General features: G+C 39.5%; 1 protein-coding gene across 1 annotated transcript in view; it reads left to right on the plus strand.

Annotated features, from left to right (window-relative positions):
- Positions 1-16454, plus strand: part of ALX1 (ALX homeobox 1) — a gene marked incomplete at both ends in the record, with an annotated part of 31474 nt that extends 15020 nt beyond the window's left edge. Inside the window, 2 exons of the mRNA XM_081332027.1 lie at positions 457-585; positions 16140-16454. Coding sequence (XP_081188153.1) covers positions 457-585; positions 16140-16454 — 444 coding nt within the window. The remainder of the gene's footprint in view (positions 1-456; positions 586-16139) is intronic.
- Between the last annotated feature and the right edge of the window lie 285 nt (positions 16455-16739).

Below are 16739 nucleotides of genomic sequence, written 5' to 3' on the forward strand. Positions count from 1 at the left end.
CTGCCAGAAACATCTTTCACTGCATGTCTTAGGAACAGCTTATGATGGTACCTATCAAGATCAGAACACTGTTAGGTTCTAGGATTTCATTAAAATCCAAAACAGAGTAAAGGATAATTTCTTATCTGCAAAATGCTATAAATTTAAAGATGAACTATTAAATCATAAGTCAAGAAGTGACCTTTGGCCATGTTTCTCCTCAGTGCTTTGGACCAAGGGCTGTATTTGGTTGAATGAATTAAATGATGGAGATGTATAGCAGAGCAAAGAAATATTTATGGTGTGGACATAATTTTTCAAGGTGCCTTTGGGATGAATTCAGGAGTTTCAGGGGTCAGCTACAATCCTGGGACTTAAGCAATTTATCACTGATCTATGGGCTGGCAAAACAATTAAAAGGGAGGGCAGCAAAAATGGTTTTTTTGGACAATCTAATAATTTTCTTATTTGACATAGGTCTGGTTCCAAAACCGAAGAGCAAAATGGAGAAAGAGAGAACGTTATGGACAAATCCAACAAGCAAAAAGTCATTTTGCTGCCACATATGATATATCTGTTTTACCACGGACTGATAGCTACCCCCAGGTATTAAATATTGAATATTTATTGTTTTGTTTCTTTTCTCTGCAAGACAAAACCATATAAATCTTATTTATCACATACACACAGACACATCAAGCAGCACAATTACTGTATAATTGCTATACAATAAATTCATTTTTTCCTACATTGTTTGCATCTATATTGGGGATTTTGTGTGCCACATGGAACACTTGTCTGGAGGTATTTCATTCTGTGTGAAGAATTAGAACTCTCAGTACAAGAAAACCTTTTCTGGAGCAGAGATGCAGGCAGCAGAGTTAACCAGGGGGAAGATGGCTGTTCCTTCAGTTATGAGATGTTTCAGCACCAGGCTGTCTGCTTCCCAGTAGATGTGGTTTAGCTATGATGTATTTCAAGACATTTTAAGTAGAAGTCAAGATGAAACCTATAAGCTTGTAAAATCATAAAAAGTTTTGACCAAATTTCTGTAGATTTTGCTCTTTCAATTCAATGCAGTTGTTAATTATTACAAGAAATCTGCCCTTGTGTAGCATGATAAAATAATGCTTGGAGACATTTTTAGCAATCAATAACCAGCTTGAACAAGAATTTTATAAAAATAGTAATGCAGCCAACCATCTGTTTTCTTTTTATTCCATTCTCCGAATTGTTAATTGTATAATTTTATTTTCCTTCAGATACATTTTGGAAAGTTTTTTTCTCCCCTTTGCCTTCCATAAATGTCAGGAAGCATTGTAATCAGAACAACTGAAGTGTTTACAAAGATAAATAATTAACTGTTGGAATATTGCATGAAATATTCAGAAAAAAACTTCTTTCAACTCTTTCCAAAGTCCCAAAGCTGGCTTCCTAGCAAAATGTCAGGCATTAACATTTTGTCTGAGAATTCTATTTTTTCTGTTCTGACAATCTGGTGGAGTCTTGTAGATGATTTAGAATCTTCTCACATATTATAAAATCAGCTGTAATTGTGCTAATACAACAGCTTTTCTTTGTCAATGTTATGTCCTAATAAAACTAACATAGGTGCTTTAGTATCTCCATTTTTCTGAAAGTAGGAAAAGCATGGGATGAACTTCCAAGTAAAACTATTTAGAATGGAGATTCCAATGCAAAAAGGTAAAACAATTGTCCATATTGTTTTTATATCAAAGATTTATTTCTTGACTAGGTATAGTTAGAGATCAAATTGATTGATTTTGTAATATCTTATGTCTGTTTGCTACAGTCTTCCTCACAACATTGCTTATCAATTCTCTGGAGTGTATCATCTCTCATCATTGGTTATGCTGACTGGAGCATGTGAAAGTTGTAGCATAAAATCAATGCTTGGATATTCTGAATTAGAAAGGAGAATTGGAAAATCTGAGCGACTGTATAGATAATTCATGCATTTGTAACTCTTTCCTTCCTATGATTTCAATAAATATATAGAGTGAAATCTCCTACAGTCACATAGAGTAAAGACTATTTATGAGTCATGAGCCACTTTCAATATTTTATTTATTTCGGCTAATAATCTACTTCATAAATAACTCTAAATGGTGTACATTCCAATGGAGTAGAAATGTTAAAGCAATAAATAATACAGTACAAAAGCAAACAACTAACAATAATGTTCACTTCCATCTTATTATATAATATCATTCTTGTTAACATTACAATTATAAAGGAGCATCTGCAGTTTGAATGAAAAAAAAGTCAAGATGGTACTCTGTGATTGACATATGTTTTAAAGGAGAGGGGTTAGATTGTGCACCCCCTACAGATGCTCCTGCAATCATTTAATCACGAATGGGGAATCCCTAAAGCAGGGGTAGGCAACCTTGCCTCGTTTATGACTCGTGGACTTCAACTCCCAGAATTCCTGAGCCAGCCATGAAGAGAGAACTACTGTATGTGTGTCCCAAAATTGCTTTCTAAAGAGGCAATTGGACTTTCTTGTTTTTCTTTGAAGATGTTTCATTTCTCATCCAAGAAGCTTCTTCAACTGTACATGTGGATCCCCTCGAGCTTTTGTGAGAAAAAAATGGGATACATTTAATCAGTGCATTACATTATATTGTAATATTTGCTGAAAACTAGATCTCAGTGGGGAGCTTTAAACTAAATTCTACTCAGAAGTAAATGTGAGGAACCAAAACCTGAGAAAACCACTTCAGAAATTATTGTTCTCTTATTCTCCTTCAAACAGGCAGTACTGAGATGTATGAAACCTATGAAAGTTTAGCAAATGATTAGTCTTCTATTTTCCAATCAAAATAGCAAGAACTAACATAAGTAGAGAACTTACTGCTATTAGCAGTCTAGTTGGCCTTATGTAATCATAAAATGGTGAGATAGTCTATTGGAGGAAATGCGTTCCATCTATTGCAATCTTCCTCACAATGAGAATACTTAAAACTACATGATTCTACTTTGTGAGCCAAGGATGTGAGGAAATCTCTCTCAGGCTTCCTCCTTCCGTTATAGTGTATATTCAAGTTGGACAGTATTTAATATTTTATTGTTATCTATATGTAGGGGTGTGGGTCTATACATATGTTGTATGTTTTAGGTATGTGTCATGTATGTGTCTCACTTTGAGAGCGGGCAACTGAATTTCATTTTTGATGTGCGCCATTGTGCCCACAGTAAAAAAATGACAATAAAGATTATCTTTTATCTTATCTTATCTTATCTTATCTTATCTTATCTTATCTTATCTTATCTTATCTTATCTTATCTTATCTTATCTTATCTTATCTTATCTTATCTTATCTTATCTTATCTTAATCTATAAATATACACATGCTCTTTGTTAAATGTGCATTTTAATTTCACATCAGAGCCCTTTATGAGCATACATGGATAACTTCCATTAGCAACAATCAGGGTTACATCCTATATTCCAGTTAAATACTGCATAGGGTCAATATTATGGTATTTGACTCAAAGTTGTTTTGTTCTATGTAATTACAAAGGCTCTCAGTCCTTCTAAAAATCAGTAATTCACATTAATTGACCACAACTTTTTACTTTTAGTGGAATACATGATATTCCCCTTAAAGAATATTTATTTGGCATTATATTTTAATTCCATTTATATCTCGCCCTTCTCCGAAGACTCAGGGCGGCTTACAAGCTTAGCAGTAGCCTTCATTCTATGTATATGCCTGCTTATTAGGGCTTTCATACACCCCCCAAGCGGCATTATTACAAAGTCAGCTTATTGCCCCCAACAATCTGGGCCCTCATTTTACCTACCTCGGAAGGATGGAAGGCTGAGTCAACCTTGAGCCTGGTGGGATGCGAACCTGCACTAATTGCAGGCAGCTGGTGTTACATAAGGAGGCATTAGCCCACTGCTCCACCAAGGCTCTATACTTAACTTAGTAAGTGGGAAATGGCAATTATGAGTGCTTTAATTGTAATTTCCAATTATTAACTATATAATCCATGAAGTTGTCTATGGATCATTAGGAGACCCTTACACAAAGAGTTTGGCACTGATACTATATCTGTACCATGCCCCGGCTTTCCCACATCATCTTCTTTGGCACAGCTCAAACTGCAAAACTTTTATTTTGAGATGCAGGAGTTTGATGGGACAGTTCAGTTTCCTACTAGAATTCCCACATGCTTTGTCTTCCTGACTACATGGCACATGGCTGCCCTGGCAGATGCAAAAATTGTAGAATTCCCTAATGTCTATATATCAGTTTTGAAAGGTGTTTTTTTGGTTATTGTTATTGTCAGACCTATTTTTCTTTTCTCCTTTGCCAGAAAAACAAATGGTGGGAAGCTGCAAATTTCTGTGGTTCTCTATTTGTCAGTTAGAAGAAATGCCAATCAGTTTGGAACCTGGCAGGATAAGTCTATTTTGGATAATTTTGATATATGTGAAACTGGTTACTATGTGGAAGTGCCCAAATTTTCACTGCAGTCTTATTAAGAAGATACTCTTGGAGATTTGGGAACCAAAAAATTATTTAAGGCTTAGATAAGCCTTAGGACTAGGGGTCCTTAGGACTAGGGGTGACATGATAGCAGTATTCCAATAACTAAGGTGCTGCCATAAGGAAGAGGGGGGTCAACCTATTCTCCAAAGCACCTGAAGGCAGGACAAGAAACAATGAATGGAAACTAATCAAGAAGAGAAACAACTTAGAACTAAGGAGAAATTTCCTGACAGAACAATTAATCAGTGGACCAACTTGCCTCCAGAAGTTGTGGGTGCTCCAATACTGGAAGTTTTTAAAAAGAGATTGGACAACCATTTGTTTGGAATGGTATAGGATTTCCTGCCTGAGCAGAGGGTTGGACTAGAAGACCTCCAAGGTCCCTTACAACTCTGTTATTCTGGTTTTTCTGTTTAGTAGAGGCGGCCTCTCAAATTTACCATTTTATTATTGGATGATAAAATTGAGCTACCACATTCCTGAATAATCTTTGGATCAGGGAGCTCCATAAGAATTGTTGGGCAGTCTAAAAGAGCATCAAGAAATAATATGTCATAATATTCTTTTTAAATAAATGTAGAATGACTTAGTATTAATGCCTGAAAGGTAACTCCTTTCACAAGCTCTCTGAAAGGTATAGGGGCCTTTATTTTACTTTTACACTTTCAGGATTTACTACAGCAAGAGAAAAAATGTTTCTGATAGCTTCTGGTTGAATGCATTTTCAAATCTAGTAATTTGGTGGTGCAGTGGTTAGAATGCAGTACTGCAGGTTACCATGGTCAATGGTATCAAAAGCCGCTGAGAGGTCTAATAGGACTAGGACAGAGGGACAACCTCTGTCCCGAGCCCGCCAGAGATCATTCACCAGCGCGACCAATGCTGTCTCCGTGCTGTAACCGAGCCTAAAACCCAATTGGTACGGGTCCAGATAGTTAGTTTCCTCCAGGAACAGAGGGAGCTGATGTGCCACCACGCTCTCAACAACCTTCGCAAGAAAGCGAAGGTTGGAGACCGGATGATAGTTGTTCAAAATAGCCAGGTCCAGGGCAGGCTTCTTGAGGAGGGGCCTCACCACCGCCTCCTTCAAGGCGGCAGGGAAGCTACCCTCCCTCAAAGAAGCAGTTATTACTGCCTGGAGCCAGCCTCGTGTCCTCTCCCGAGCTGCATACACCAGCCAGGAGGGGCACGGGTCCAGTAAACACGTACAGTAGTGGAACTCAGCCTCCCCATGATCCTGTCCACCTCTTCCGGAGTCACAGGGTCTAATTCTTCCCAGATAACATTCCTAAGACCGCTTGTCTCCCCCCCCCCCCGTCAGACTCTGCCCAGGGTTGCTGTCCAGAAAACAGATATGGTGGGGATGGATGAGGAAGACAGGAAGACATAGATACAATGATTAAAGTGGGATCAGTTGTGGCTATGGGGTAATTGGTGTGATACAAGAATCTCTCCCAGATAATGGTGATAGACAAACAATAGAATATAGCAAGGCACACAATTCCAAATCATCAGGTTCTTGCTCTGAAAGAGAGTCCTTTTTTGTAGCATTTTACAAAAAATAAGGGTAAAGATGGGCTAATTTAATTGAGAAAAAAATTGTTCACTTTGTGAAAAATGATGCATGTCCTCTCTTTTTTTGCACTTTTTCCTCCAAAGGAGAGACTTAAATAACTGCTGTTTCTGAAAAAGAAAACTGCTAGAATCCTCCTTTCTTTAAAAAAAACAACAACCCAAACCTGTATACAATACAGGTTGGCTATGTGTGGCATGGAATAAAGGATTCATATGGACAATAAGAACACACCTATGTCTCTACAAACCAGCACTTCAAGTTTAATATCATGTATTCTAGGGTGCCATGGTTTACTCTCCTGATTCCTGAAATGGTTCAATATATGATTGTAGGAGAGTCCCATTTCTTAGATTTATTTACATGGCAAGAGAGAGATAGGGAAGACAGAATGAACGCACTGTGACATATAATAATTATGTTTAAGAAAACAAAGTAATCACGACCATGGAACTCATTAGGTCAGCTACTATCTTTCAGTGCAATTTAACTCACATGTAGAAGAAAGCCAGAATCATAATCAGAATGTGAATAAAGAAAAAGAGGACTGCCTCCTGCTCCTTATCCAAATATTGCTTTTGTTTGTGCAGTAGAGTTGCCTTGCCTGTGTTTTAGATGTGTGTTACTGCATCTCCCAGAAATTCAAGTCATCCTGCCCAACTCTTCTGGTGGGCACTCAATCAGGAAAGTATGTGGTAGAATAACTTTTTACTATAGCCTTTCTCTCATGCTTTGATCCTCTCACCTAATGTGAAGGAAGCCAGAAGCCCATCACACCCCTTGGAATTACTAATAACTTTAGCACTAATGTTACAGAAGACCTGGAGGCTTGTTTGCCGTTTGTATGCAGATGTGATATTTAGTTTTCATGTATAGCATGAGGCATTTAGTTGATTGAGTGAAGTTAATATAACTCCAAACAGGACTGGGTCTTTGAGGGCTAACTAACTTTTGGGTTAGCTGCCTGGATCAATTGGCCTTTTTTGATACTGCCTGGAAATGCTAGCCCCCATTGGCCTAATTAAATTTCTTGTGGAGACTGCATTGAACTTGGTATAACTGCCTGTGCTGATATTGTCTATTTGATGGAATTATTTGACTAACACACAGCTTTAAATGTCATCATCCTGAGGTTTTGGCTTTAAGTTCCAAGCTATGATATTTTAAGCTGATACCCTTCTAAGTTTTTTCATTATCAGTATAACATGGGAATTGTAATCAGTTTGACTAAGCAGCATATATTGACATTACTGAGGTTCATTTTCATGGTTAGCTTGTTTATAATTATTTTACAATTTTTATAATCTAGCTAATGGACATCAAACATAAAATTGTAAAATTGTAAAAAATAAAGCGAATCTACTAGTTCAGTGTACAGTTGACAACTAACCATCAGACCATTACATTAGATTGGGATGGTATTTGGACCATCCCCATTTAACGTACATTGGGCCACACAATACTGCACATAGCTTTTTATTTTCTATAACATTAAGACTCAAGATGGCTATTGTTCTTTTCAGTTAGATTTTGATATTAGCTGGCATGATATACCTTTTTCTCTCTCTGCTATTTACTTTGAAGTTCTTGGAATATGTCTAGAATCTCTTAGTTTGTATGACATCTATTACTTGTAGTTATCTATTTCACTTTCCTATTACTTGTTCTTCCATCTTCCATTGCTGGTACGATGAGTCATCACTTAAGAGTCCAGAAATGACTTGGAGGCCAGGGCTTGGTATTTCTATCTAGCAAATAGTGGGACTGCTATCTCAAAGGTGCTTTTTCTCCTTGATGAGTAAGAAGAAAACATTTCACTCCTCATCCAAGAAGTTTCATCAGTTGAGCTTCTTGGATGAGAAGTGAAACATTTCCTCAAGGAAAAACAAAACCCGGTCCAGATAACTTTTGAAAAAGCACCTTTGAGACAAGTATAACTTGGATAACTGAGAATCTCCACATACAGTGGGGCTGCTAGTTAATTAAAGAATATTTGAAACTGATTAATAATCTGCATTTGCAGTGGTTATAAATACAAATGAGAAATGCATATTTAAGGGTATCTCTTTAAGATTGTCAAGGACATAATCTTTAGTTTATTTTTTTTTGTAGCAGGGTAACATACTAGAGATAAAATAACTTCAAATTATATATCTTCTGCCAGGTCCCATAGATTAAAGTTATCTTTACCTATTAATTGGCTAAAATTGTAGTTGATGCAGAGATGAGTTAAACTGTTTGAATCTTACAGACCCTATGTAACATACTCAGACATAAACACATACATGCACAAAAACACTAAATGATACTTTGGTGATTTCATGTTAACCACAAGAGAAAAACTTAAAATGTTCGTGATGTAACAGAAACCAGAGGTGAGATCTATGTGTAGGCTTATTCAGAAACTCCATGAATTACCTTTTATATACTGCACAGATCACAGAAAATTTAAACAAGAATAATTATATTTATATTCAAGCACTGTTTTCTTTCCCTCCCATGTACCAGGGTTTTCTACTTATTGTAAAGTAGTAGTTTTATTTATTCTGAATTCCAATATAAATTTTAGGCTTAGGTTTTTGTTTTATGATACTTACACTATATACCTTGCTAAGTAATGTGTCTTCAGCATGTATTTTTATATTTAAAGAAGTGGAAGAGATAAAACTCACAGTACCATAACTTTTAAAGTTCAACTAAATTCATGAGCCAAGCAGTAAGTGTTGTGTTGTGTTCATATTATCCAATTTATATTCTCTCCACTAAGAAAACTTTTCACAGTTGCTTGCCAGCTTTATAAATTCTTAATGTGTTTGTCTAACATAAAGTTTGTGTTTAAATTTTCAACTTTCACAGCAAATTAAAATGATAATGTACAATCACTTTGCAATAAAACAAGGAAAACATTTGCCATTTGCTCTTAAACCATGTGTTGCTAGAAGGATTACAGGCTCTGTATACATAAACTTTAAACAAGGATAAAAACTGTGATACATTAATATAATGTAAGGAGGAATAAAGAAAAAGAAATCAAAGAAAAAGCAAAAAGTACAAAAAGGGGAAAAAGTTGAAGAAAAATAAAAAAAGAAATAAAAAAGTGATGAAGAAGTAGCAATAGATATTCTTCATGGTAGCTATAAACTTAATATCAGTAATATCAGTGTCATCTTGATATTAACCTGACAACATCTGACTACCAATTTGTTATAAGTGCCCTATGTGGATATCCTTAGCACTATATGGCTCATCTGCGTTACTCTAGTGTTGACTTGTACGCTCTCAGGGGGGCTTCTCCCTCCTGGGTACGACCTGCCGCCTTTGTTTGTAATTCCCTTAATGACGGGCCCAATTTTTGGGACCACGAGAGGTGGCTGGGCATGGATAGGGGCCTCTGGGGGAAATGCATCAAGAGGCCCCTAGTACGTTTTTTAGCCGGTTGTTTTAAAGGGTTAGGGAGGGGGGGAATGGCAGGGTTGGGAGGGAATTAGGATGTGTTCCTTCAACCGGCTGTCAGTCTGGGCCGGAGATGGTCCCCGGCGAGAGGGGTTTGGGTTTGGGGGCTTCTGGTTTTCCTGGTATTGGGGTGGGGTTTCAAATCCCCACAATGATAGGGAATGGCAGCAGGCAGTCCAATGGAGGGCCATATCGACATCTGGGATCATGCCCCCGCTGTCTTCAAGCGGTGGCGTGCTCCGACCCTCCAGTTGGTACCCGTTTACCCAGGGGTGCGGGGGATCAGGTCCCTGAGCTTAGGCTGGTGTACTTCAATGCCAGATATGTGGTGAATAAGGCTCCCCTTGTCCATGATTTGATCGAGGAGGAACACGCGGATCTGGCATGTATTACAGAAACCTGGTTGGGTTCAGAGGGAGGTGTCCCTCTGACTGAGCTTTGCCCTCCAGGTTTCTGTGTGTTGCATCAGCCGAGGGCTCAGGGCAGGGGTGGTGGGGTGGCGGTAGTTATACGGGAGACCTTATGTCCGCGGGAGTCCACTGTTTTACAGATAGGCGGGAGTGAGTCCCTCCTCCTGAAGTGAGGCCCTAGGGCTCAGTTGGGCTTGTTGCTCACATACCTGGCACCCAGCTGTGTGGCAACGGCCCTGCCCGAGCTTCTCGACGCCCTCTCAGGGTTGTCGGTTGAGTTTCCCAGACTTATAGTTCTGGGCGACTTTAACCTGCCTTCTCTGGGAGGGTCGTCTGAGTTAGCCTGGGAGTTCTTGGCCTCCATGACGGCCATGGACCTGACCCAAGAAATTCAGGGTCCGACCCATGGGGGGGACACACTCTCGACCTAGTTTTCTTATCTGGGCAGTGACTTGATGATCTGGGAGGGGGCTCGCCAACTAGTGTCCCCCTGTCATGGTCCGATCATCACCTCCTGCGGTTGGTCTTCCGTTATGCCACCCCCACTGCTGGGCTGCGGAACCGACCAGGTGGTTCCGCCCCAGGGGCCTAATGGACCCAGAACGGTTCCAGACAGTGCTTGGGTCTATACCTATCCCCCTCACTCACAGCCCGGTCGACGCCTTGGTGAATGCCTGGGAAAGGGCTGCCACCGAGGCACTCGACTGTGTTGTACCCTTGCGACCCCTGACCCGACGCAGATCCTGGTGGGCTCCATGGTTTTCTATGGAGCTCCGGGAGATGAAGCGTAGGAGACGGGGTCTTGAGAGCTGTTGGAGGTCCAGCCAATCTGAATCTGACTGATTGCAGTTAAGAATCTTTATAAGGTCTTATCTTGCAGCGATGAGGACGGCAAAGGCTAATTACTTTGCTGACCTCATCGCGTCCGCAGATAATCGCCCGGCTGCCCTGTTTAGGGTGACTCGCTCCCTTCTCAACCGGGAGGTGAGGGAGGATCCCTTACAGGGGCGGGCCGAGGAGTTTAGTCATCATCTGACGGACAAAATTGCTCAGATCCGGACCGGTTTGGACTCTGACTGGGCAGAGTCTGACGTGGAGGAATCGGACGGTCTTGAGCATGTTATCTGGACTGAGTTCGATCCTGTTTCCCCTGATTATGTGGACAGGATGATGAGGAGGCTGAGCTCCACCACCTGTTTGTTGGACCCATGCCCCTCCTGGCTGGTTTATGCGGCTCGGGAGGAGACATGACGCTGGTTCCAGGCAGTAATAACTGCTTCCTTGAAGTACGGTATCTTCCCCGCCACCCTGAAGGAGGCGGTGGTGAGACCCCTCCTCAAGAAGCCTGCCCTGGACCCAGCTGTTTTAAATAACTATCGTCCGGTCTCCAACCTTCGCTTTTTGGCGAAGGTTGTTGAGAATGTGGTGGCGCATCAGCTTCCTCTGTTCCTGGATGAAGCTGATTATCTGGACCAGTACCAATCAGGTTTCAGGCCCGGGCACAGCACGGAGACGGCATTGGTCGTGCTGGTGAATGATCTCTGGCGGGCTCGGGACAGGGGTTGTTCCTCTGTCCTAGTCCTATTAGATCTCTCAGCGGCTTTCGATACCATCGACCATGGTATCCTACTGCGGCGTCTCAGGGGGTTGGGAGTGGGAGGCACTGTTTTGCAGTGGTTCTTCTATCTCCTGGGCCGCTCGCAGTCAGTGTTGATGGGAGGGCAGAGGTCCACCCCGAGGCCTCTCGCTTGTGGAGTTCCTCAAGGGTCGGTTCTCTCTCCCCTCCGGTTCAACATCTATATGAAGCCACTGGACGAGATCATTCTTGGTTTTGGGGTGGGGTATCATCAGTATGCTGATGATACCCAACTTTTTTTCTCCACCCCGAACCAACCCAGTGATGCCCTCGCCGTGATGTCCCATTGCCTGGAGGCGGTCCGGGTCTGGATGGGGAGCAACAGGCTTCGTCTAAATCCTGCCAAGACTGAGTGGCTGTGCATACCGGCATCTCGGGTCACCCAGACTATTCCATCTTTAACGATGGGGGGTGAGGTGTTACCCCCCGTTGATAGGGCTCGCAACTTGGGCGTCCTCCTGGATTCATGGCTCAATTTTGAAGACCACATAGGAGCCGTGACCAGGGGGGCTTTTGCCCAGGTTCGCCTGGTGCACCATTTGCGACCCTATCTGGACCGAGATGACCTACGCACAGTCACTCATGTGCTCGTGACCTCCCGTTTAGACTACTGCAACTCTCTCTACATGGGGCTGCCCTTGAGGACCACTCGGAGGCTTCAACTGGTGCAGAATGCGGCCGCGCGAGTTGTGATGGGGGCTTCCCGATACTCCCATGTAACACCTCTACTCCACGAGCTGCATTGGCTTCCAGTTGCCCTTCGGGTGAGATTCAAGGTGCTGGTGATGACCTATAAAGCCCTAAATGGCTTGGTTATCTGAGGGAACACCTGCTGCCGGCATCAAGCTCCCTTCGTCCTGTGCGCTCCCACAGGGAGGGCCTTCTCAGGATACCACTGGTTAAGGAATGCCGGCGGGTTATTCCCAGGGGAAGAGCGTTCTCTGTGGGCATGCCGGCCCTATGGAACCAACACCCCATGGAACTTAGGACTGCCCCCGACCTTCGCTCATTCCTCAGGGACCTGAAAACTTGGCTCTTTGAGCTTTCTGGCCCAGGCTGAGGGGTTTTAATTTTTATTGGGTTTTAGTTTTAAATTTCAGGGACTTCATTTAATTAATTGTCTTAATCTGATTTTAATTTTTGTATGTTTGTTTTAATCCTCCCTGTACACCGACCTGAGTCCTCCGGGAATAGGGCAGTATATAAATTTAATAAAATAAATAAAATTTAATAAAATAAATAAATACAAATATATTTTTGCCTCTATCTCTAAAATTACATCATATTATTCTACTTTCTATAGTCCTATGTAATCATCAAAACCATAAACCACAAATTCACATTTTTCACTTTTATGTAAAAGTCCATAAGAGTCAGTTATCAATAAATATAGTGTCTTTTCTCTAATCAAAGGAATTCAGCAAAATCTGTCAGTTTCACCAACCATTCCTCCATAGTGAGAAGTGCCAAATCTTTCTATCTTTGTGCATATAATAATTTTGCAAAAGTAATCATATATAGATATACTCTTCCATGGCTTTTTTCTAACTGTGGTTTAAAGGGTTAAAGTTTACATTGTGTTATCATCTCAAAGACATTTTTTATATAAAAAAGTATTGTTGGTACATGACATCAGAGAAATTATATGAAATGCAATTCAAATGTATGTTGGAAATATGAACAACATGAAAGGGCATTTTATCATACTTGATAGACATATAAAAATGGATTCAAATACATATTTTGGTACAGAATATTTTAATGATAAATAAGGAGTCAATATTCAATTGAAGCCAGCATGTTTTCTTTTGGTGTTAATGGATAACCAGTCAAGAGAAGTCATGGAAGATTATTTCAATATATGATTATTGTGCTTAGATTATTATACACACAGAGATGGAAAGATTCAATAGTATTCACTATGGTTGGTGAAGTTGACACATTTTACTGAAATGGATAAATTGACTTCTTTGATTTTAATAAGACAGGCTCTGTTTTTGTCATATAAATCAGCCATGAATTCAGTTTTTGTCCATTTCCCATGTGTTTTTAACACCCTTTTAATGTTCTTGGGGATTTCAGATACCCACCTTGATAAAATGTGAGATCCAATGGCAAATAGTAAAACCCAAATCCATTAGATGTTAAGGAAGTTTGGATGACACTCTAAGCTGAAATTTATTAGCTAAAAATGAACTTAGTTATTTAGAATTTGTTAGCCACATGCATGGAAATTGGTTTGCATGGTTTAATTAGAACTGGGTGTTGCAAACAACATTCTTGTGGTTTTTTTTTCTCTGCCAGTATTTTGAAAAGGCTAACCCAATTTTGATTGTTTATATACAATATACTGATATTAATTATTTGTTTATTGAAAGTCTGACATAACAGTTGCCATGTGGATTGTTATATATTTATTTCAAACAATATTAATTGAAACCTAATAGTGATCGAATGTTGTGTCTTTTTCCCCCTCAAAAGGATGAAGGTTTAGACTTTTCTAGAATTTTTGAGCTATTTGGAACCATAACTTTATGAATTTAATTACTGTAAATATTATTAATATCCTAAAATATATTAACAGCAAAATTGTTTGTGGTTCTGCTTTGATTTAAATATGTCCAGCAAATAAGCACCACAGTTGGCAGTATTTGACCTTTGGGGATATATGGACAAATATGAGTGGGTCTGGGATGGGAATGCTTGGTTTGTGTGACATCCATGAGGTAAATGGGGCAGCATACCTTCTGCCACATTAATATAATCCTAAATGTGGCCCAACCATGGGTTAGTAAGTTGTTTTCATGAGATGATATGGTGACTTCTTAGCAACCATAAAAGTGGTCCTTGCTAGACATAAGGAATGCCAGTATGACTTCTCTGACATTCCAGAAGTGCTCCATTGGATGTTGGAACATCTGTACAAGAGGAGTTTTGAGGAATGGAGTATATGGAAAAAGGGAAGGATGCTAAGAACCATGTGAGTAAGGAGCACTTTGTATTCTCATTCTTGCCATTCAAATGATGCTGTGAATCAATCAGAAAAGAGAATAGAAATATACCTCAGACATCAGCAAATCTACAACCACATGTATATGTACAATCACTTGCTGAACTTTTCTACTTATTCCTACAGCTCCTGTGCATATACAGTTTTATTTGTGCAAACAACATTCTCAAACAGAATGCAATCCTTTTTGATTTAGTCATCTGAGAATTTGATAGGGAAGATTGGCTTTTCCTCAATTACTTTGGCTTCAGCTTGCAATTGTTTGACAATATCTCCATAAACAAAGGTTTCAAGGCAAGGCACTATTTCCCCACTGCAGCTGAAATGAACCTATCCTTTTGTTTTCACACAATAGTAATTGATTCTTTCTTTGGTCCAGATCCAAGGTTAGAGGACAGGGTTAAACTCTTCCTACATACTGATGTTTAGTTTTATAGCTTGCTTCCATTTCTGCAGTGATTTTTCAGAGTAGTTGTACATGTTGTTGCTGTATACATAGCTAATTTCAAACTAAGGAACAAATGTCTCCTACAAATCTTTCACACTTTCCATGAACAAAAGAATTAAGTTATCATTGACTGCATTTCTCCAGGGAGAGAAGAAATTTGCCAAAAGATTTTTGAAAATGATACTTATCTTATCCAAAGGCACTACCAACAATAACTGTTGGCTTTCAGGCCATTATGTCAATCCATATCTGTTTGGAGTATGTGGAGGCCACATAGTGGTGGCGGTGGGGGAAACCCTCTCGAATTTATGCTAACTTCCTGTGGCTAATGAAAAATTTCAGAACACATCACTGAGCTGTCCTATCAGTAGGAAATAAATATATCAATCTTTCTGAACAGTTACCAAAATAAATAAAAGATTCTAAATATACTAAATATACTAGATACAACTTTATTTTCAAGGTTAAAATGAAATGCAGAGGTTATGAAATTTAGTTCTAGGTTTCCTTCTTTTTCATTTTTTTCATTACTAATATATGTCAGATTTATAGACCAGAGTTGCCCAGAAAACATTTCATTATATGCATGTATTGCTGCGGGAGAATCACCCTGTTGGTATCTCAGTCTTTCTTGCAAAAAATGTAGCACCAAGTTATTCATGACATTGACTGAGAGTTTCTGTTAAAAATATACCTCAATCTATTGTGAAGAGACTATAAGCAAAATAATGATTTCCTCAGAAAATACAGGCCCTGATCTTAGGTGCAATAAAACAAGTGCTTCTACATTTCATCACTGTTGAATTTTACTTTGGGGAAGATGGTTGTGACCAAATGTGTCCAAAGATATTTTCTACTCTGAAGCAAGTCAGCAAATGATACCTAGTTCTCTAGCTAAAGGCAGAATATCTAAGATCAGGTTTGTTACTTTGTCAGCTGCTTCAGAAAATTACACTTCTCATTTGAATTTCTATTTTTCATTTGAATAACTTAATATTATCCTATTGCCAGCTGTATTGACAATAGGTTCAATGATAAATGAAACTAGAGGGAAAAATGATGCTTAAAATATACATTTAATCTTGTCTTGTTTATATGTTCCAGATTCAGAATAATTTGTGGGCAGGAAATGCAGCTAGCAGTTCGGTGACTTCCTGCATGCTTCCACGGGATACTTCCTCTTGTATGACCCCTTATTCCCATTCTCCTCGGACAGATTCTGGGTACTCTGGCTTTTCAAATCATCAGAGCCAGTTCAGCCATGTTCCCCTTAATAACTTCTTTACTGACTCTTTACTTTCTGGAACTAATGGACATGCATTTGAAACCAAGCCAGAATTTGAACGCAGGTCTTCCAGTATTGCAGTTTTACGAATGAAAGCCAAGGAACATACTGCTAATATTTCTTGGGCTATGTAATATAACAGAATCTCTTTCCATTTCAAAGTCAGACATAAAAAAGCTCTTCTTCTCTACCACCATTCTTATTTCTATAATTAAAGGACTCAACAATAAGCTGCTGTGTGAAGAATTGCTAGTGATCAGGATGTACAAAGAAGCCTGCTTGAGTAAATACCCAATATGCTATTTAGCATTTAAGCATCAATGTATATAAGGACTTAATGGAATCACTGTGTGCCAATCTCCAAAAGCCCTCTTAAAATAGCCAGATATGTTTTGTTGTATCAGTTGATGAAATGTAAT

The sequence above is a fragment of the Vipera berus genome, assembly GCF_964194415.1.
Source record: "Vipera berus genome assembly, chromosome: 6".
Lineage (NCBI taxonomy): Eukaryota > Metazoa > Chordata > Lepidosauria > Squamata > Viperidae > Vipera > Vipera berus.